This window comes from Scatophagus argus, chromosome 17 (genome assembly GCF_020382885.2).
Source record: "Scatophagus argus isolate fScaArg1 chromosome 17, fScaArg1.pri, whole genome shotgun sequence".
Classification (NCBI taxonomy): Eukaryota; Metazoa; Chordata; class Actinopteri; family Scatophagidae; genus Scatophagus; species Scatophagus argus.
The window spans coordinates 18,563,095-18,584,038 of NC_058509.1; the positions used below are offsets into that span (position 1 = coordinate 18,563,095).

Genomic DNA, 20,944 nt, shown 5'->3' on the forward strand with positions numbered 1-20,944 from the left:
ATTCCATTTGATTAGAAGCCATCATCTCTGATGACAGGTACTTGAAACAGAGCCAGTCATTTTTTTATGCCTTCTGACGTGTAAAGCAAGCGTGTGTAATGAACCCTAGAAGGCATCAGAAGGCACGAGATGCCTTCCTTCTGTTCATTCCAGAACAGTCACACTGGTCTTCTCGTTACATAATGGAGTAGTTCCTGTGGGTGTGCAGCAGATGGAGACATTCACCAAATTATAATTCACCCCTTGTCATGCTTCCACGCCAACGGGAGAATTTCTTTGTTATGTCTGGTTCAACGAAAATGGCTGAAATACAAATTTTACAATAATATTGATATGAATACCTTAAGTTACAGAAATATTGTGATCAAAAATCGTAATCTGGAGTTTCTCTTTTCACATTCTTGCACGCAAGTTTCAGTTTAAACCCTGTAATGACTTGAACTGGGACACACCCAGTGCTGTATTGGTGCTCATACAGCAGCAGGGAGCAATTTGACGACTTTATAACAAATTTTTTTTTTTGTCTCGTCAACTCAAATACTGCTCCTAACCTGTGAAGGTGGAGGTTGACAATGAAGGAGGAGGGGTGTTGCACAGAATGTGTTTGTAATTCATGAGTAAACCGTTGTAATCGTGCAGGCTGCTTGTCTGGCTTCGTCCCAGCATCCCTGCTGACAGGAGATGAGACCATCCATACACCCAAGGGCTCTTTGTCTCTCTGCAGACACAACCACAGTAAAGCACTTGTGTGTAATGCATTATGTTTGCTAGCTGATTCTCTTCAGATTATGTAACTGAAGCATTATTTATTAAATACGTAGCAATGGCTCCACGGCACACGATGCTTTTATTTATTAATACTGATCATTTATTCAAGCAAAAAAGAAATGTGTTATCCATTTGAGACTTTTTGTTTTTGCTGAAATATCCCTGTTAGTCTCCACCTCCACTCTCAGGCATCCTCCTCTCCTATGAGTTAGCTCCTTTGCCCATACTGCTTCTACGTAACTTGTTGCTAGGGTAACCTAGCCTTGAGAAAAGCTTGGGCCTTATTTCGTTGTATGCAGACATGCTTTTTTATGAGAAAGAGGGAAGATGAGGAATTGGAAGGCTTGGCTGCAATAAGGACAGGAGGGATGTGCATGATGTCAGCTGGATATGATAAGGTGTGAAATCCTGTTAGCTTCAAGTGAATGCAAATTTGACATAGTTTTTTGTAAAGTTATATAAAAATAGAAGAAGAGAAAAGAAACCAAGATAACAAGAAGTCAGCATGGAAGCAATATCCAAAAATAGCTTTGGTTGGAGCAAATTGCCAGCCCTAAATGCTGCCTTAAGTTCACAGTTTTACAAATGCAAAATAACAAGACAGTTTGCTTCTAATTCCACAGAACAGAAAAGCAGCAGACAGGAAAGCTCTCTTACATAATTGAATAGCATGGTATAAGCGGTTAGCTATTGGCTTTCCTCAAGGAATCTATCGTGTAATTGCCTCACACAAATGCATTCTGGTTTCTCTCACAGACAGGTTAGAGCTAAATGCTCTGTTAACAATCGAAGCTAAGTGAATGAACAGCAGGAGTGGACTTTATACAGCTCTACCGTCTCTCCTTTTCGGCCACTATCTCTCTCCCCAATGACCAGGCCAGTGAGTGAGTGATCCTGCTGCTGTGGAGGAGACAGTGAGTGTTAGAGAGAGGTACAGAAAGAGACAGAGATAAAAAAAAAAAAAAAAAGGGGGGGGGGGGGGGGGAGGACGGATGATAAGACTGAAGCCATGCAGACGTGGGTCACAGAGGGGATGCCAGGCAGGCAGGCAGGCAGACGAATAGAAAAGCCTTCACGTGGAAGTCAACGTGCCCTTTCCGACACACAGGAGCCTCAGGAGCAAAGATGCAGAGGAGGAGAGATGTAAGACATGAGAGAGAGCAAGTGGCTGTGAGAAACAGGGAGGGAGTATTGAAACACAAGGTGCAAGCTGCAGGAGCAGCCATGCTGATGGGGCGGCATTTATCATCATTCAGCACCAACATGTCCTCACCGACTCATGTCAACTTAAAGGATAGGCCTGGCATTTTTCTACGTTTTTCTTATTTTCAACAAAGCCCGTGAAATGAACAAAACTAAAGGCAAAAAAAGCAAAAACAAAAACAAACAAACAAACAAATTGGTTTCTTAATGCTTTGGAGCCTTGAGTGCACAGATACTTGTCAAGGCTGTAAAATGGTTTTCCAATCAAACAGGTACCAGGTTCTTTCAGACACATTCACATAGTTGTGTCTTTTATACTTATATGTAAAACTTTCTTATCACTCTCATTTTATTTTCTTCTCCTGTCCACTTGTACAAAAAGTGTGTGTTAGTCCCTCTGTGAGCCTCTGGGACCTACAATTACCTACAACCAGTAGGCAATTTGACAGGAGGGTGACACATCCCCCTTGTTAGAAAAATGATGAAAATGCATCCCCTTGTTATCCTGCCACCCACCCACTTCATCTCGCAGAAGCAGAGAAAGAGAGCAGAGACTAGACTAGACCCGTCTGCCTGATTCGCTGATCCTTTATCTGAGTTAGAATCGATGGCTGTGAAATATCAGCAGCCCAGCTGTGCTGTGTATTGATAAATCCATGGTGTCGTATGTGGTACTGAAGTAGCAGATGGATTTGTATTTGCTCATTTTTCTTTAAGTCCCACCTTTCTGTTAGTTTAGTCTTGGATCTATAATATTCTCTAAACCACATACTATAAACATGCAATTCTACTATACTGTAGCCTATACAGTAAACTATAGAGTGGTGTCACCTTCATGACCAAAGCAGGACACATTTAGCTTATTCCATTTTGCAATCAACTTGTTGTTGATTTTTGTCTTTTCATGGTTTTTTTGACAATAGGAAAAATAACTAGTGCCGGCTTATTTTTTAATTTCTGTGAAGAAAAATAAAGACAATGTGTACTTATTTTGTCAAGGTGTTTAATTAAGGAAATAAGTTGTTCTGTACAGCCACAGCCACATAATGATACACATTTTAAGACAGTTGTTTTTCCAGGAGGGCATTCTTAGTGTTACAGTCCAGTATTTGCATGAAAGAGCTGGAAATAGATGTAACATATATAACAACTGAAACATCTGCACACACCTGGTCACACACACACCTGGTGACATGAGTGTGAATGTCAAACTGTTGATGTTAGAGCCTCCCAACTAATTCTGACCTGAGTAACTCAAAGCATTTGGTGCCTGACAATTAAGCAGACTGACAGTGATTAGACCTCACTCACTGTGTAATCTATGGACAGGCTGCTGAGCAGTGGCCAAGCAGCAACTGAGTTAAGTAAGTGTAACCAAAACATCATTCTAACCTGTCCTTAATGCATGGGAGATACCAAGTCTGACAATAAATGAGGGGAGTTGAAACTGAGCAAACCTAATGTGCTAAAAATCAGGTCAATTTTATTATTTTGCCCATCGCATTTTTTTTCTCCAACATTTGCTTCCCCACTTCCTTCCTTTCTGCTGCGTCCAAGCTTGGCAGCGGCTTCACTCTTTGTCTGGCGACAAATCACAAGGCTGTAAACGCACACATTGCTCACACACACACACACACAGACGTATGACATCACCCAAGCAGTGACAGGGCGGAGACTGGCAGCGTAAGCCCAGCATCACACACAGACACAAACAGACACATACACACACACAGACACACACAGTGGGATAGCACGACTGCTCCCTCCATCCCATCATAAGCTCTCTGTCAGACAGCTCAGCTTGGCATCACTCTCGCCCAATAAGATGAACCGAGCATTAGTCTGACCCCGTTCTCACAGACACCAAGTCACTTTGCACAAGCAGTATGAGGTGCTATCTCTGTCTGGCCTTTTTAATATCCCATCTCCCTCCTCTTATCCAGCCTAGTCTTCATAAAAATACACTCAGATGACAGGGGCAGATTTTTCCCATACCCCAAATTCTGACCTCTCCTCTATCTTTCAACTGTTCTTAATTAGTTATCAACTCTGAGAGAGGAGAGGACTGCCCCTGAGCCTGTTTCATCTCATCAATATTCTCTCTGCACAGCAATAGGCCAGTGGATTCACTATGTGCAGATTGGCTTTCATTGACTTTTAGTGGGCAGAGCACATTGGACAACCAGCAGTTACTGTTTGTATTTTATGCCTTCTAACTGTTAGAAACATGACTGAAGTGTCCTCTCAAAGAAACAACAAACATTTCCTGCAGAACATCAAAAATCTGTCATGTCGGATGTGCTCCAGGAGCTATTTTGGGACGAAGTGTTAGAATTCAACTGTCTCTTAGCTTGGCTGGCTTACATCTACTTAGGTTAATGAGCAATAACAAAACTTACATTTCCTATAATGCTTTTCATTGCCTAGACTGAAGATATTCAACCATTCAGCATGCAGTTTTGGTTGAGTATGCTGCCGCCTGAAGTCTGTAGTCAGGTGAGCAGGTCTGTGAGGTTGAGCTAAGTGCTAAGCATTCTCACAGTGACAATATTGTCATGACATTAATACATGAGTGTCTGCATAACATTTCATGGGAATCTATCCAAATATTTATAGCGGTCTTCTTGCTTTGTTTCTTGCCTGTTTGTTATGCTGTGTTTGCAGTGTGTCTTACTTATTGACTCTCAAGCCCCAGTTCTTCTGCCTGCCTGACTCGCCTGATTGACTCTTTTGCTTGTTAACTGAATTTTGGATTCTTGCCTGCCCCTTTTGTAGGGTTTTTGCTTGCCTATGTTGGACTGTTGCCCTTTGGCCTTGACCATAGCCTGCCTCACTATCTTGTAAGCGCATGTACCTTCACCTTTTAAATACTGAACTGCACTGTAAGATCTGCCTCTGTTAGCTGCCTTTGGATCAACGCCTTGTTGCCTTGCATCCACCACTCTTGACAGTAGAAATTACTTTTTTATGAACTACTTGCAGAAAAGTAATAAAAAAAATTAAAATCAAAGGGTGGGGACATTGACTAAATAAAAGTTTTATTTACTTAAACTATTTCAAATGTAAATTATACATTTGATGTCCATCCATCATTTCCATTTTCAGCTGTCGTGCCTTGTTGTAACAATATCTTCATTTGATTAATCAGCTTGACACTAGATATCCTGTTCTGCTGAATGTTGCAGAGACTTGTAGGAACAACAAATTGATGCTCGTGCTTGTCCAGCAGCAGTCAAAGTTATGTGAGATTGAGATAATGGTTTCTCCTTCCACACCTTTATTTCAGTCCTCACATCAATCAGAGGCAGCTGTATAGGATTCTTTTCATCTCACAACATGACTAAAAAGATCAGTGTCATGTCTAAGAGCTGAGCACTTAGGGTGACTAAAGCGCTTGGACAGTCTGAAATAATACTCCAAAATGAACTGAGCTGAGACTCACATGCAGACATCTGCCTTGCATGAGCGGATGGTGGCATGATAGTATCAGGATAACACTAATCGCCCAGATTAGGATTATGATTATCACTCACCAGCGCACAAACAGAGTTCCCTCCATACCTCAGCACTAATCCAAACATATCAGTTTCCCAAGCTGAAACAGTTAAAGCTTGGGCCCGTCACTAACACGTACATTAATGTTTTAGCACCACCTATTTAAGCCAATCTGTGTTATTCAGAAGTGATGAATAACAAATATTCTCCTATTTCAGATTGACCGGAGGTCCTCAAAGATTCATTGACAGACATTGCTAACATAGGAGCTTTGAATGAATTTTATACAACAGATAATGATTTACACGTGGTTTCATTCTATAAGGTTATTGTGAGATCACACACTGGCTATGAGACCACGCCCAGTCTCAACTCCCTGTTCCAAATTTCATCTGTTCTCATCAGCTCACCTTATTCTATTCATAAAGCTAATTTCACCATTGAGTACAAAAATCTGATTTGTAGCTCTCTAATACATCTCCATTGACATCCACCATGCAGCTTTTAGTAGCCATCTGTGGATCATCTCTGCAGATCTTCTTTGTCAATCCCCTTGTGGTTTCCCCTGTTCTCCTCCACCTCCCTCTTGTCCTTTTCATCCCTTTGTTTGCTTCCCCTCCTCTCTGTTCTGGGGCTGACATCATGGTCCCAGAGGAGCCCTGGGATGGTAACAAGCAATGATTCAGCACCAGGTTGTCCCATCTATGCCCCCACCCTGCAACACTTTTCAGTCAGCAGTCGCTCACCATCTATATTGCACGCCTCTCCTCATCTTCCTTTTTATCCTCCTATCCCTCCTCCCCACACCCTGCTGCCACTCCCCAAATGACCCAGCCCCTCCAGCCTTAAGTCGGCTCCAGGGCTTAGACTCCTTTAACTGTGCTGAAAACAAGCTCTCCCAAGTGGGCATGGTTCATATTTCACCACAGGCTCTGCCTGGGACAACTGCACTGCCATACAACATCAGAGCAACACCAAAATGAAAATTTTATCTAAATCATGAATATGGAGGAGAACATCAAAGTATTGCCATCTACATTTCACCTTCTTTTCAGACTAGATAGCTTCCCATTTTCATAGCAGAGTGTTTCGGGTACCAAAGCACCAAAGAAATGGCAGCCGAAGAGTTGCATCTTGGGTGGTTTAATTGAGGTACAAATATTTTATATATTCAAAAAATGTAAATATAATAGTTAAAAGTATTTTCTAACAATCTTTACGACATTATGAATCATCTCCATGTCCATAAGTTATTGAACAATTGTAATTACCTGGATGGGTTAATAAATTAATAGTATTAAGAACAAAACATTTTTATTGTACTTTTAAATATTTTTTTCTGAATTCATAAATAAGTAAACAAAAAGAAGTAGATTAACAGTGTGCAAAATGTTTGCTTGCTTTCTTTATGATGAGAGATGAGAGAGAATATCAAAACCTTTAATCTTTAATATTGTAGATATAAGGTGTACATCAGCTACAATATAACCTACAGCAAAACCTTGGAATCCATGCATGGAGCTATCATCAGTGCTGGGCAGTAGTGGGGCAGCAAGTGGTGGTGTTACTAGTTAACTACATTTATCATGACTGCGATAGCATTACTGTTTTGTGAAGCAAATAGTTTTCAGTAGCTTGGTGCTTTTATTAATCAAATAGTGCTGTAGCAACCACACAAGCTACATTTTCCCAGAGTATTTCTGGGAAGCCTAAACACGGTGGAGCTTTCTGCTACAGTCTAAAATATAACTGCTAAAGACTCCACACATGTATGTGTTTGTGTAGCAAACTGCACCATGCAGTTTGTGTAGCAGATAGAAGCACTTCCTTATGATGGTGATATCACTCACCAATCCTTGAGATGATGACTGCAATACTGCTACATGCAGGCATGGCTTGTTACATGTCCTGGGTGTTGTGAAGCTCCATTTAAAGTAGAGTAACTTGCAATCTATTGGCAGCACTACACCGCTATACCATACAAGTACCAGGTTGGTGTCCTATAAAAACTGTTTGTCTAGAAATACCATGTGAATCCTAAAATCACATCATTTACATCTCTGTGTACACATTATGTAACCAAGATACAATGTTTTAATTAGTAAGATAGGCTAATCATCCTCCAGTTCCAGCTTTGTTCTCAATACAAAAGCATATACAGCTCAGCTGAATTAATGGCTGGAATTACTATCTTTAATATATTTGATGTATTTTGTAGTACATTTTTGTGTTGTCTTTATATACTTCACCTGAGATGTTTTTGTCAATCTGGGTACACTAAATAAACAACTCTCAGTATAACGCAGTTCAGTTCAACAACAAATTACAATGTGGCCTCCAAAATGACCATAAAGTTGAACCAACGCCTCTCTAGCTCAGTTTTCTGATCCTTGTAGGTGTATGAAAGTAAGATTTATTGCAGGAATGCTAGCTAGGTGTATAACTGAAACACCAGTGTGCATTTGAAAAAAATTGCCTAAGATTGGAATGCTCATAAAAGATCAATAGCTGTCTTAAGGCTCTGTTTCCAAAGTAGACATTAATGTTTACGTTCAAAAACTGCTGATGAGGCAAAGCCAGCACACTGCCATTACCTTCCATGCTGCTAACATGAATTATTAATCCAGGCATTTAAGACTAATATCCACCACTGCTTGATGTTTTGTTCCTGGTTGATGTTCTCTCTCATTGCAGCTGTACAAAGGACTGTTGTTCATTGTGGGACAGCACAACAGAAAGGTTTATCACTCTCAGCTCTGTTCATGTTCCCTGCTTCAGCAGGTGTGGGTCCCATCTGTTGGGCCTCATTAGGAAAAATCCCAAAACAGGACTATTATGTGCGGACTGAGACGATGGGACAGCGGGGGGTCGACGGCAAGGTGGAGGGGTGGGTGGGGTTGGAGGGGTAAAAAGGGACGGTAGCTGAGGCTGGGGATGATTTTGACAAGGACAATCGCTTTGACCTCAATGGTCAGCAGGTGCAAGAATACCTAAAAAGTATTATTATTATTCATAGACCAACTTGTATTAAATTTTCCACCTATAACTTGCACTATGGCCTTAGAGCTTCAGGTGATCAGCAGACAACAGAATGTTACTGTTGATCTGTGCCTGCATAATGTGTGAACATTTGTCTGGTTGCTTGCATGTACACCACATTGTTTTAAGATGTGCATATAAAGATATTTCTGGACTAAGCAGACCTTATGGGCATCACGCGATGCATTGGTGACAGTATCATTTATGTTCAGTTTCAGACTGTTCCATGCAGGGGCTTTTATTTAGAATGGCACATGAGACACTGACTATGATTTGCATGCGTTCATGTCATGTGCCATGTGCTGGGCCTTTCATTGTCCAGCATAAAGGAATCAAATGAAAGACACTTTGCACTTACGTTGTTATTAATCACTTCTGAAAACTTATTTAGGTTGTGCTTAGCATGGCATTTCATCTTTGCACAATCTATGATGTTGATATATTTAAAGGTACAATAACCGTTTCTGGGGACAGATTTATTCTCATTCACCCAAAGCATCTGTATTTGACTGTCTGTCTTTCTCCAGAAAGACAGTTGATTGTTGAAGAATTATCAGCAGTTAAATATTATTTGACAGTTTACAAATGTTGATATTACATGTTTAATGATTTCTGCTATCTACTATTACACAAGGTTGCATTTGCTCCATTGTTTTGAGTTAACAACACAACATATTTCTACAGGACATCCTCCACATGAGGATGCATCACACAGACATATACACACTTGTGCACACACAGAGTACACACATGCAGAACAAATGGGGGCTGGGGGCAGGGATGCTGAAACCACTTCTAGACAGCCTGCAGCCTCCCGGAGAGGAAAGCAGCGGAGTTGGTGATTATGTAACTCACTGTTACATAAAAGTTATTGCCACACTTAAACATGACTTCCCTATAGATTTACCGTCATGGCAACAGGGGACATACTGTATTGTCCTGCATGTAATATATACAAAAAAGGGGTTTTGTGTTCTTTGTGAATCAGTGTTTGATTACACAGAGGCTTAAATTCTCCGTACCTTATCTGCGTTCATCACAAGCAGCAAATGTGACTGTTTTTCTTGACATTTCCAGCCTTGATAATAGGTGTATAATTGCTGAGTTCTGGCTACCTGCACATATAAAAGCTTCCTGCATGCCCCAGCTGTAAACATCACACCTCTCGGGCTGCTTAACAGAACAGTTACAGCATAAAGAGAAAGAGGAGGGCAAGGAGAACTCCTGGCCCCCCGTTCCCTGATCTGCTCGCTATTGGATCCCGCTGCCTCTGTAGATGGGGTGGGGGGGGGCACTATGTTTGTGTGGACTAAAAATGGGTCAGGCTTCCAACTCCAGCCACACCACACACCAGCATGGCTGAGTGCCTCTGAAAGGAGGGTCCCACTCCTCCGCTGTCTTAGCAGGAATGCTTCCTGCGGATCAGCTGCTGAAGTGTGTGTGGCACAGTGGCAGCTCAGTAGGCGATGCATTGATTAATAACAACCCCCTGTGTTTCCCATCATGCAACCACTTGTCCTCTTTTTCATCACAAGGCTTACAAATCACCATGCAGTTAACCCTGCGTGCCATTCATCGGACTTCACAAGACTGATTTCCAAGGAGGGGGCACGAATTAGTCTGAGTCAAAGTTTCATTTATTGCAATGTAAGATGTAAGTGAAAGAAAATGCTTACGTTTTGTTGTTGAAAACTAAAAAATGCAAATTAGTAAACACATTTCATGATCTAATTAATGCCCTGAATAAAACTGATTTTTTAAAATCTTAGCCACTAGGCAAAATTGATGAAAAGATAATCAGCAACGAAAACACACCAATAAAGCCTAGAATCTCACTCCCCAGACACAGCTGATACTTTACAAGACCCAAATCCTCTTCCACACACACATCTGCAAATTTTGGCTGTTGCTGCCACTGGACTCTGCTGACACAAAGCCCTCCCATGCACCCTTCAGACCCTCCCCATTGCTCTGTCGCTCTTTCATTCAGCCGTCTTTGTCCCGTGAAGCACCACAGTTCCAGTTAGTGGGGGAAACCGATGCTGGCAGGCCATGACCACCATCTGCTGCTCTTCAATAAGACAGAACAGCTCGTCCTTACTGAACTGACTGGAACTGAACACACAGGTCTCTACAGGCTCCTATTGATAGTTGAAATAATAATAATAGTTATGCATAACAGCAATCACAGACCTCGCTGAGTAGAACAAGCAGAGAAACTGCAGTGTAAGAATGATCTAGCAATAGAGGAAATGAATCATTCCTGATTAAGGGAATAGCGGATATAATTCACATTTTCTTGTTGATAGTCTCATATTTGTAAAGTGAAGATGGAGCTAAGGCCAGGTGACAGTGAGCTTAGCATAAAGATTTGATACAGGGGTCTAGCTGCTAGTGTAGTTCTGTAAAAAGGTAACAGAATCCACCTCCCAGCAAGTCCACATTTATATCTGGTTTGTTGTAAAAATGACTAATGCTAAGCTAACAACACTTTGAGCACAGTTAAACAGTTTGACCCTACCACAGAATGTGGTCAGATTGTGAGTGATGTTGTGTGCCTGATGGGTGAGCTCATCTATTGGCTGTACAAGAGATGATTCAGTGGTAGTTAATGTTTTAATAAGTTTAATAAGTAACAAATTCCCTTTTCTTTTACAGTTTTAATTTTCATATATAACAAGAACATCTGTGCTGTAAATTGTAAAGAAAATTCAGTTTCCAAATTTACTTCTCCAATTACCCATTCCACCCACTCAGTAAAAGAGCAACAGGAAAAAAAAAGTCTATCAAAAGCTGCACTGGTTTTCATAGAAATAAAGAGCAAAATTTAATGGCAAGGTACAACAAATTCTCGTTTTAATATCAGTGTACAGGTCCTGCAGTAAAGAGCTGCATTAACAGCGCTCAAAGGCACCTTGCTTCTTATCTTTCTAAGTGTGTTATTCTCGCAATTTTCCCACCACCCAGACCCTGGAGATTTGGATTTATACCAGTGACCTTTGGGGGAATGAAAAGTCCTGTCTGAGTGCTGATGTGAGTAATTACATTTCCCCTCAGACTGTGAAACCACGCAATGACTCTGCTATTGTGAAATGTGAGCCTGAATCAAACTGTTTGGAACCATCTGATCCATCTAGCCAGAGCTTCACTCACTGACCTGCTGGAGGAGTGGATGTTAAACACACCTCCACTGTGCAGCATGGACAGATTTCTCTGTCTCTGCATTCAGACATTCTACTGCAAGTGCCTTCAACAAATATATAAATCAGTGGCCTAAATCACAAGATGAAATGACATCCACATGGCAACAGTAAAAATAGATCTAACTGTAGGCCCTGGTTACAAATATTTTCAGCACAGCAGCAATGTGACTGAACAAACACTGATCTGCTCCTCCTGTTGTCAGAATAATGTTAAGCTAAAAATAGTCTGAAACTAAATAGTCCGGGTTAGGTCGATTGAAGCTGAATTCAGTCCAAGCATTGGCATTTACATAACGCCTGGCAACTTTATTGGGAGGATGTTTGAAAACGTGGAGCAGGAGCCACATAGATTCTGAGATATCATTAAAAAGCTGCACTTTAATGCCAAATTGGATTTGCACATAAATAAATTAAGAAAAAAGCAGCAGCACACGAGATAGTTTAACTTCTGATAGTTTAACTTCTGAGAAACACAGGCCAACACATACTCTAAAAATTAATCATAATAAAGGAGACAAAACATTTGATCTAGGAGGGACCAGTATCAGATGTTGTTCCCTATGTGACTGTTTAGAATTCTCGTTACTCCAAGACATTTTCAGAACTTAATATGAGCAGCTACCAGGGGTGTGTCCAGAAGGGGGACATAGAGAGCCACCCCACTATTCTAAAGTATGACTGGCTATCCTCCCATGAAAAGCAGGACGTTAGCTTTAAACAATCTGTTTGATGAGTAGTTTTGAATATGTATGTTTTCTGTTATATGTAGCATACATTTGAAGATATAGTTTCTTTTTGAGGACTTTAGGCATAAAGTATGAAAACTTCTTCTTCTTCTTCTCTATTTAATGCACTAACTGTGAGTCATTTTTTAAGTAATGTTAAAAAAACTAAGCTCAGGAATGCAAAAAAATTGCAAAACACTGTAATATTGGTAATTAAATATATAAGAGAAACGCAAAAAAAAAAAACCAAGAGCAATAAAATAATTCTGCTCTGACTTATGTTTATGTGTGTGTGTGTGCGTGTGTGTACTTCATGCCACTCCTGTATAAGTCAGTGCCTTCACTTGAACCACCTCAGTCAAAAGTCAAAACACCCCTGGCTCCCACATTTTTCCTGGTCTACAAATGACAGCTGTAAACTTAAAAATTGTGTAGGTATGTTTCTCCAAGGATTCAGTTTTTAACGGATGCCTTATGATGTGACCTTCTGACCTTGTTGAGATGATATACCTGTGGCAGGCTGGATTGTACAGCCTCTCCACCTCTAGGGCCTTCCCGCATGCTGTTCCTTCAAATGCGACAGCAGAGCCCTTAAATCATGCACCAGTTGTTATTGCTAATTCAACTTTGTTAGTGCAACTTACACAGTAAGAGCTTTGTGTGCTGATGCTGATGCTGATGCCACTGCCACGTATCAGCAGAAAGAAACTGCAGCAGACTGCTCCCAGTAGACTCCTGTACAACAGTCTGCTTTCAGGCAGCACATTATCATTCCATTCGTTCCAGTGTTGAATTTGTCACCTACAGTTACATTTCAGTTTGCATTTGTTTGCATTTCAGTGTTAGATGACGTTTGTCTTTTTACATTTTTCCTATTGACTGCCCATCATCCTTTTCTTTTCTGGATCACTTACTAAAGGAAGAATTCTTATAGCACCAGCTTTAAAAGACTGGGTAGATGTGGCATAGACAGAAGTATTTGTTTGGTAGCTTTGTAGTTTGTTGAGCTGGAATCTTTTTTCCTTTTGATTTTATTTGAATGTTAAATATGTGTTGCTAGTTTTCAGTCTTATGGTTGCCTACTTGTGTATCCTATTTTCTACACCTTGTCTTATAGTGATATCTTCTCCTGTTGCCCTAGAATTATGTTTACTTTTACTTGCTGCTATGTTACTTTTAAGATCTCTGCTTTAGACCATAATAAAATAAATATATTTTAAGACATAAACAATTCTTTGCTTTGAAACTGTATAATAATAACAATCAACTTTTATTGGCAGTATAAAAATTTTTACATACACTGAATTTTTCCTCTGCATTTAACCCATCCTTGGTTGAACACACATGCAACACCCAGCAAGTTACATGCAGTGAACACACACACACAGGAGCAGTGGGCTGCCACTGTCAGACACCTGGGGAGCAAATTGAGGGTTAAGTGCCTTTAGCGCCTTGCTCAAGGGCACATCAGCTGGCTAACTGGGGGGGAGCATTTCTTATTAATCACTCCACCACACCCAAATTTTTCCTGCCCATCTGGTGGGGGAACCGAACCGGCGACCCTCCGGTCACAAGCCTCTTCTCCAACCTTGGCTACAGTTGCCCCCCTGATTATTATAAAATGTATTTATGTCTGACTTGATTTTTCTGCTAAATCACTTCATCAAAAAAAACAAACAAAACAAAAAAAACCAAAACAAAACAAAACAAAACAAAACAAAACAAAACAAAAAAACAATAACATAGAGAACAACATAGAGAAATCCATAATCTACGATCATGCATTTTCATTGAAAAGTCCATTTTCACTTACAAAAGCTGCATATTGGAACACCACTGACTTCCAAACCAGTCGTTAGATGTCACAAAAATGTTTTGATGTTTAAAATTAATTTAAACCAAAATGCCAATATACAACTATTTGTGGCTGTGAAACTTACAAAATTCTTTGTTTTGGGGACTGGGTGGAGCAGTGACTGCAATCACTTTAAGAGGGAACATTCACCATAACATTGCCATACTATGTCCTTTTTTATCTGTGAACTGCATTCTATTATACTACAATGAATTGCTGCGTCACTAAATTTGCTCTTCATTGTAACAGTAAACACATCATATCAATTTTGACTTGTGGAATACTTGAAGCTCCTTGTCTAAAGATGAATTCACAAAAAAAAACAACAATTCCCAGAAGCACCTGGGAGTGAGTAGCCAACCAATAATTGGCAGCAATTGGCGTGACGGCAGTCGCTTTGGTCCATTTATGTGCGCGCTCGTTACGCTCGCGCAGAGGGTAATTTCTGTGAGAGAGGAGCACAGCATCCACAGCTTGTTGAAGGTGGGTGTGACGGACAACATCTTTACAACTTAAGAAGTCCACAGGAATTATCTTTTTTTTCGTCTGTAAGTACGAGCATTGTTGAAGCCAGAACTTTGTAAAGAGATGCAGCCGAGAGCAGTTTAGTATTTTAATGGAGTTGGTGTTTTTGTACACTCAAATTTTCTTTGACTGTTTTTTTGTTGTTGTTGTGAATGGTGTGTATGGGTTCTGTTAGCGTAGCACGTGAGCTAACTGCCATTACGAGTGCTGTTGGTGGAAATCGTCGACCTCGTGATGCATTTTTTGTGTTTTGGGGATTATTTCAAAGAAAAAATGAGACAGAGACGGCGGCTGTTAGTGCAGATTTTGGCGGCGGGTTGTTAGCCTTTTGTATGGTGGGAGACGCTGGCACAGTTGGCACCGACAGACAGACGGGAGACAGACGAGGGGTAGACTCGGACGACTTCTTTGATCGTGTAGGTAAATATGTGGGTTGTAGTGACATATTGTTAATACTTACTCATTCTTCAAAGGCACCATTGTACCAACAAAGCTTTATTATTCGACATTTTCTATGGAAATAACCTGCCGTCTTTGTTTGCAGCTGCCCGTCACGTTGCTGTCAAAAGCCCCTTTGTTTGATGCTGCTTGAGCTAATGACACAAGAAAGCCCACTGAAGACTGAATTTCAGTGAGGGGGGGGGGAATATTGTCAAAGTGATGCCAGTCAGCAATTCACTAAATGCCAACAGTGGGTGTAAATGTGGTATGGCAAGGTGTGGGCATTCACCAAACCTTACGAGGATAGTAAAGTCAAAAAAATTAAGGCAGTATGTGGAAAGTAAACCTCATACAAATGCCAAGTTTATCTATTGAATAGCCTTCACAATGTATTATGGGAGGGGTCCTTTCACTAAATTCTTGATCGTTTATGACTCACATTAACCTCTTGACCAAATGACATGACAGCTGTTGTCATTGTCCCTACGCCTCTACAAGGTACAATTCGGTATCAAGTTTTCAAATGATATTACTGACATTATATTTGTGCACATGGAATCCAGTCTTTGCGTGTGTAGTCGGCTGTTGTGGCACACTTGAATGTGCCCCCTCCCTCCGCTCCTGCGGCTCCAACACATGGTGCAAAGGAACAGGTGCTCCCTGATGATCATTTTCCCCCGGATATGCTCATGGCTCACTAATCTCATTTGAGATGGTGCATGTTGACTGTTTAGTGGGCCGAGTCCGGGCTTGCCTGCACCTGGCACTGCCGGCCGTGCCCACCCTGATCACAGCCTTTTGTTTCAACAAAATGTGGCTTGTGTGGCTCATTAGTATCTAACGCAGCGATTGGTAGGCTTCTGGAAAAACTCTCCCCTTTCATATCTGATGAGATAGTTCATGTAGTCACGCATGTATCTGAATGTCGTCGTTAAAGCAAAGTGCAAACAAACAATGGCGTGTATGTACAATAAGCAGGGCCGTTTTTTTGTGTGTATTGATGGGCGGTGGTTGCTTGCAATCCTGTAAATGGCCACAAGGTGTCCTCACTTTTTTTTTAAGCTTGGCTTGTTTAGGTGACGCTGGTTTCATTGGAAGTGGTGTAAAAAACCCGCTAGAGGTCACTAAATATAGAGCCATCTGCTTATATGAATTTATCAGTGATTCACAACAGTATTTTCTTATAGTTCTTCTTTTCCTATATGCCTTTTCAGGTAACTTGACCTGCAGCAAAACTCTTAAGATGGCAGCCTCTGAAGGTAAATTCTTCTATAACTTAAGTTTTCAAAATAAAATACTGGTTGAAAACATTGGCATGGTTCATTGAGCCTTAATACATTTGTTTTTAACCTTTTTGTGTGTTCAGATATCCAGGTCAAAGAGCTTGACAAGCGGGCCTCTGGCCAAGCCTTTGAGGTCATCCTGGCTGCCCCAGATGCCAAGGGTGACTTCCCCCTGTCTCCTCCCAAGAAGAAGGATGTCTCACTGGAAGAAATTCAGAGGAAGCTGGATGCTGCAGAAGAGAGACGCAAGGTAAAATGTAGTCCAGAGTGATGGTGAAACCTTAAATGGACATTTTTTTTATTAGTTTGCTGTTTAAATATTAACCTCTTTGGTGTCATTGAGTTCTTCAGTGTTTGAATGTTAGCAGTGAAGCAGGAATGTGATAGCTCGTCACTAACATTATGGTTTTAAACGTCCTTTTTCAGAACCATGAAGCTGAGGTTCTGAAGCACTTAGCTGAGAAGCGTGAGCATGAAAAGGAGGTGCTGCAGAAAGCTATGGAGGAGAACAACAACTTTAGTAAGATGGCAGAAGAGAAGCTCAATCAGAAGATGGAGGCCAACAAAGAGAACCGCACAGCACTTATGGCAGCGATGAATGAGAAGTTCAAGGAGAAGGTCGTTATTGGAGTTGTTTAGTCAACTTGAATGTTTTTTTTATCTGCTGGATGTTGGAACTTAACCTTTCTCACTTTTCCTGTTCTTTAATAGGACAAGAAGTTGGAAGAGGTGCGAAAGAACAAGGAAACCAAAGAGGGAACTTCGGAAGACTGAAAGTTGCAAACAGGGGATTGTATAGGGTTTTTTACGTATCCAAAGATTGATTTATTTTTTGTTTGGCCAGTATTTTTGTTGTGTTCACTACCCACCTTTTTGAAATAAGAAATACAAGTTCCACTTTGTGAATTTTTCAATTCTCCTGCTATAAGTGTACTTGCGCTGGTTTTACATGTGGATCATCTTCCCCCGTTGTTGAGTCTAATCCATTCGATGTAGCTTGTCAGTGCAGCTTCTGCCCTTTTTGAAAATTAGCAGTGTGTACTTATCCTTTTTGAGGAAGCATGTTTCTATGCATAGGTCTTTTTTTCCCTGCCTATTTCATAGTGGTTTTTGACAATATTCCTGTGAATCACACCTGTTGTCGGCACTAAATGTATATTTAAAAAAAAAAAAAAAAAAAAAAATTAGCACAAGGTTTGATCAAGGCGTCGGCTGTTATACATGCAGATGTTTTCGTGCAGCTTTGCTACCCAGATTCTGCTAGTTTGCTCCTGCAGATCATGTTTTGTGCCGCTGCTGATTCTTAGCTTTTGTAAAAATATGGAGTTGTCTTCAAAGCACATGACTTCTTGCTGTATAGCTGTGAATTAACATGCCAGACATGTAAATTGATGTCATCTGGAAGATCACTCAACAGGGGCCTACACATGGAATGCAAATGAGCAATACACTTGGCCGTCTCAATAGATACAGTGACTAGTTGACTTGAACTGTTGTACTAAAACAAATAAAAAAAAAAATGTAAACACACTGTCTTCGACTATTGGTGTCCTGTACTACTCGATTGGTATAGTCCAGCTGTGGATGGTTGAGTAAACTCAACTTAATACAAGTAGTGCTGGTTATGCAGGATTTGAGTTATTTCAACCTTTCAACTATCAAGATGGGTTGGCATATGTTCTTAAACTCTCAGAGTTTTGACAATAGCAACTTTTTCCAAAACAGAATTAATGAATAGACAAAATGAAGCTTACGGTTGATGAGAGTGGACTTGATTGGTCTGACTTTAATGAGTTTCAATGATATGACACTGAACCAGAGGGATTTCCACTTCTTGGATACAGATGCATCCTTGTGGAGTAGTATAAATGATCCTGTTAATGAACGCGAGTCTCCTGAAGCTACACTGGACTGTTATGTAAGAACGCACACATGTATGTTGCTCCCTGCTGGAGGAAAGCTGGTAAGACTGCCAGGGATACAGTATTCACTACATGCTCTCTAGTCATAGCGTTTCATTTAAAGTAGTGGATCATCCTCATAGATACAGTGAAATAATACTTGTCAATGACACTGCTTTTGGAAACCATGAAGCCCAACAATTTGAATACAACTGCTCAAATTTCTGGTGACACATGGACTAGTCCCAGCCTAGTCAAGCGAGCATGAACTGATGAAGCCTCTTGGATGAGAGGTGAAACGTCTTCAAAGACAAATAACTAAGTCCAGTCGCATTCGATTGAACTTCCTTGAGAGAACCATGACCTGGATGAATGAGAATATTCACAGGCTATGTATTGGTGACATCACCTACCAATCAAATCTGTGAAGCAGCTGCCCTAAACTGCAGTCTTTGTCTCCCTCTGCTGGTGGGTTGATTGAAGTCCTGGGTGTCAAACAGGTATTGTAAAAAGCTGAATCAAAATTATTGAGACATCATCTTTGGGGATAGAAGTCTGTTAAAAACACCCCAAGAAGGTAGTTATTGCTACAGATGACTCAATCCAAGATCATGATAAAACCCAAAGTAACAGAAACAGGTTCCATTAAATGACGCTGTGATACAAAGTTGAACATACAGTATTATAAATTGGTATCTTTATCCGAGTTTTCTGAGTTGAACTAGATTTACCCATCTAGATTGTTTTAGAGGTTTGGACTTATTGGCTGTAGAACTGTCTGCTTTATCTTGAATATAATGAATCTAGATGGCACTTCACTGTCCCCATAGGCTGGTGTGTGTGAGCTGCATACATGCATATATTTAACTTGTATTTCAGCTGAGAAAGCTGAAAAATAACTAATTATAGTATACAGATTCCATGAGTAAGTTACAAAAATAAAGGCTATCTTTGTGTCGGGTCAAGTGGAGTTAACATTTTACAGGCGTATTAAAAATGTCCTCAGAAGACTGCACAATCAATACACTATATGGTGCCCTTTATCCATGAACTCTTCATTTGGATAAAGAAAAAAACTTTTTTGCAAAAAAACAAAAAACAAAACAAAACAAAACAAAACAAAATCAGACCCATGAGAGCTGCTACTGTGATCAGCAGAAGAAGTATTGAGATTTATTTTAAAAGTAAATACCACATGACATTACAAGTCTGTCTGTCTGTTTAAAGCCAAGAATATAAAAGAATCAGCAACAAAGTGTACTGAAATTATTAAATGTGACGATAGTAAAAAGCCGAATAGCTTCTGTCAGTGTTAGATCAATATTATTGATGCATTACCATATGTAAGCAGCAGGTTGAGGCAGAGCTATTACCAACTGCTTTATATACTGCTGGTCTGCTGGGTAGGTATCTGTCACATTATATCATAAATGATCAACTGGTCATATATTTTCATTGTAAGATCTGAAAGGTAACTTGTGACTATATTTGTTAAATGACTGTAGAGGAGTAAAAAGTGTATAAGTATAAAGCAGCAAAAAAATGGAAATATTCAGGTAGAGTAAATGTATATCAAAACTATACTCAAGTACAGTGATGTATAAATCTAATTCATTATTTTCCCATTTGCATTTTAGATAGGCACAATGTGTGGACATAACTACAAGATCTGAATGGTGTTTAGTTAAAATTGTTATCAATAGTCTGGGAATCTGAGGAAATAACTCTTTATTCTAATGGTACACCTCAATGTTCCATTTTCATATTGATGGAATGTGGTGGTGTGGACGTGTCATTGAATTACTCCATTAACAGCCTGCAGCTGATCCAGAATGCAGCAGCTAGAGTTTTGACAGGAATCAGTAAAAGGGACCATATCTCCCCCATCTTAGCTTCTCTTCACTGGCCTCCGGTAAAATTCAGAATAGACTTTAAAATTCTCCTACTTACATATAAGGCCCTAAATGGACTAGTCCCATCATACCTGCAGGATATAATAGTCCCATATATTCCCAATAGATCACTCAGATCACAGAGTGCAGGTTTACTTGCAGTTCCCAGGATTCAGAAAAGTAGAACGGGAGGACGAGCCTTTAGCTATCAGGCACCCCTGCTGTGGAACCAGTTGCCAGTCTGGGTTCGACAGGCAGTCGCCACCTCCACTTTTAAGACTAAACTTAAAACCTTTCTGTTTAGTAAAGCGTATAGTTAGCCTCAAACGAAGTGTGTAGGGCTGGTAGGCATAGTTACACTTCTTGACAGACAGCCACAGGTAGAATAGGTCTGACTAACTGTTAATCTTTAATCTCTATCATAGCTATGCTGCTATAGGCCTGTGCTGCCGGGGGACACAAACATGATCCACCAAGCAGTTTCCCCTCCTCCCCAATACCACCACCATCTCTACTCCCCCACCTCCTCTCCTCTTCTTCCTCTCCCCTCCTTTCCTCTCATCAAGTCAACAAATGATTCATTATTTTATGTCATTAACTGTGTGTTCCTTGTA

General features: G+C 40.4%; 1 protein-coding gene across 4 annotated transcripts; it reads left to right on the forward strand.

The window, feature by feature from the left end:
- Window positions 1-14,656: 14,656 nt before the first annotated feature.
- Window positions 14,657-18,067, forward strand: LOC124074822 (stathmin-like). Of its 4 annotated transcripts, none has more exons than XM_046418102.1 (5): window positions 14,657-14,771; window positions 16,469-16,513; window positions 16,621-16,787; window positions 16,964-17,155; window positions 17,249-18,067. In XM_046418102.1, the coding sequence occupies exons 2-5, from the start codon at window positions 16,498-16,500 to the stop codon at window positions 17,309-17,311; spliced, it is 438 nt and encodes a 145-aa protein (XP_046274058.1). In that variant the 5' UTR covers window positions 14,657-14,771; window positions 16,469-16,497; the 3' UTR covers window positions 17,312-18,067. The 4 variants fall into 4 exon arrangements, with proteins under 4 accessions (XP_046274058.1, XP_046274059.1, XP_046274061.1 ...); XM_046418103.1 differs by having other exon boundaries at window positions 14,694-14,836; XM_046418105.1 differs by lacking the exon at window positions 14,657-14,771 and adding an exon at window positions 15,138-15,229.
- Window positions 18,068-20,944: the final 2,877 nt, after the last annotated feature.

What these genes read in the sequence shown, in the direction of transcription:
- LOC124074822 (XM_046418102.1), top strand. An exon ending in CTGCAGAAGAGAGACGCAAG is followed by an intron (nt 16,788 to 16,963) that starts GTAAAATGTAGT and finishes GTCCTTTTTCAG; the next exon opens with AACCATGAAGCTGAGGTTCT. An exon ending in ATGAGAAGTTCAAGGAGAAG is followed by an intron (nt 17,156 to 17,248) that starts GTCGTTATTGGA and finishes GTTCTTTAATAG; the next exon opens with GACAAGAAGTTGGAAGAGGT.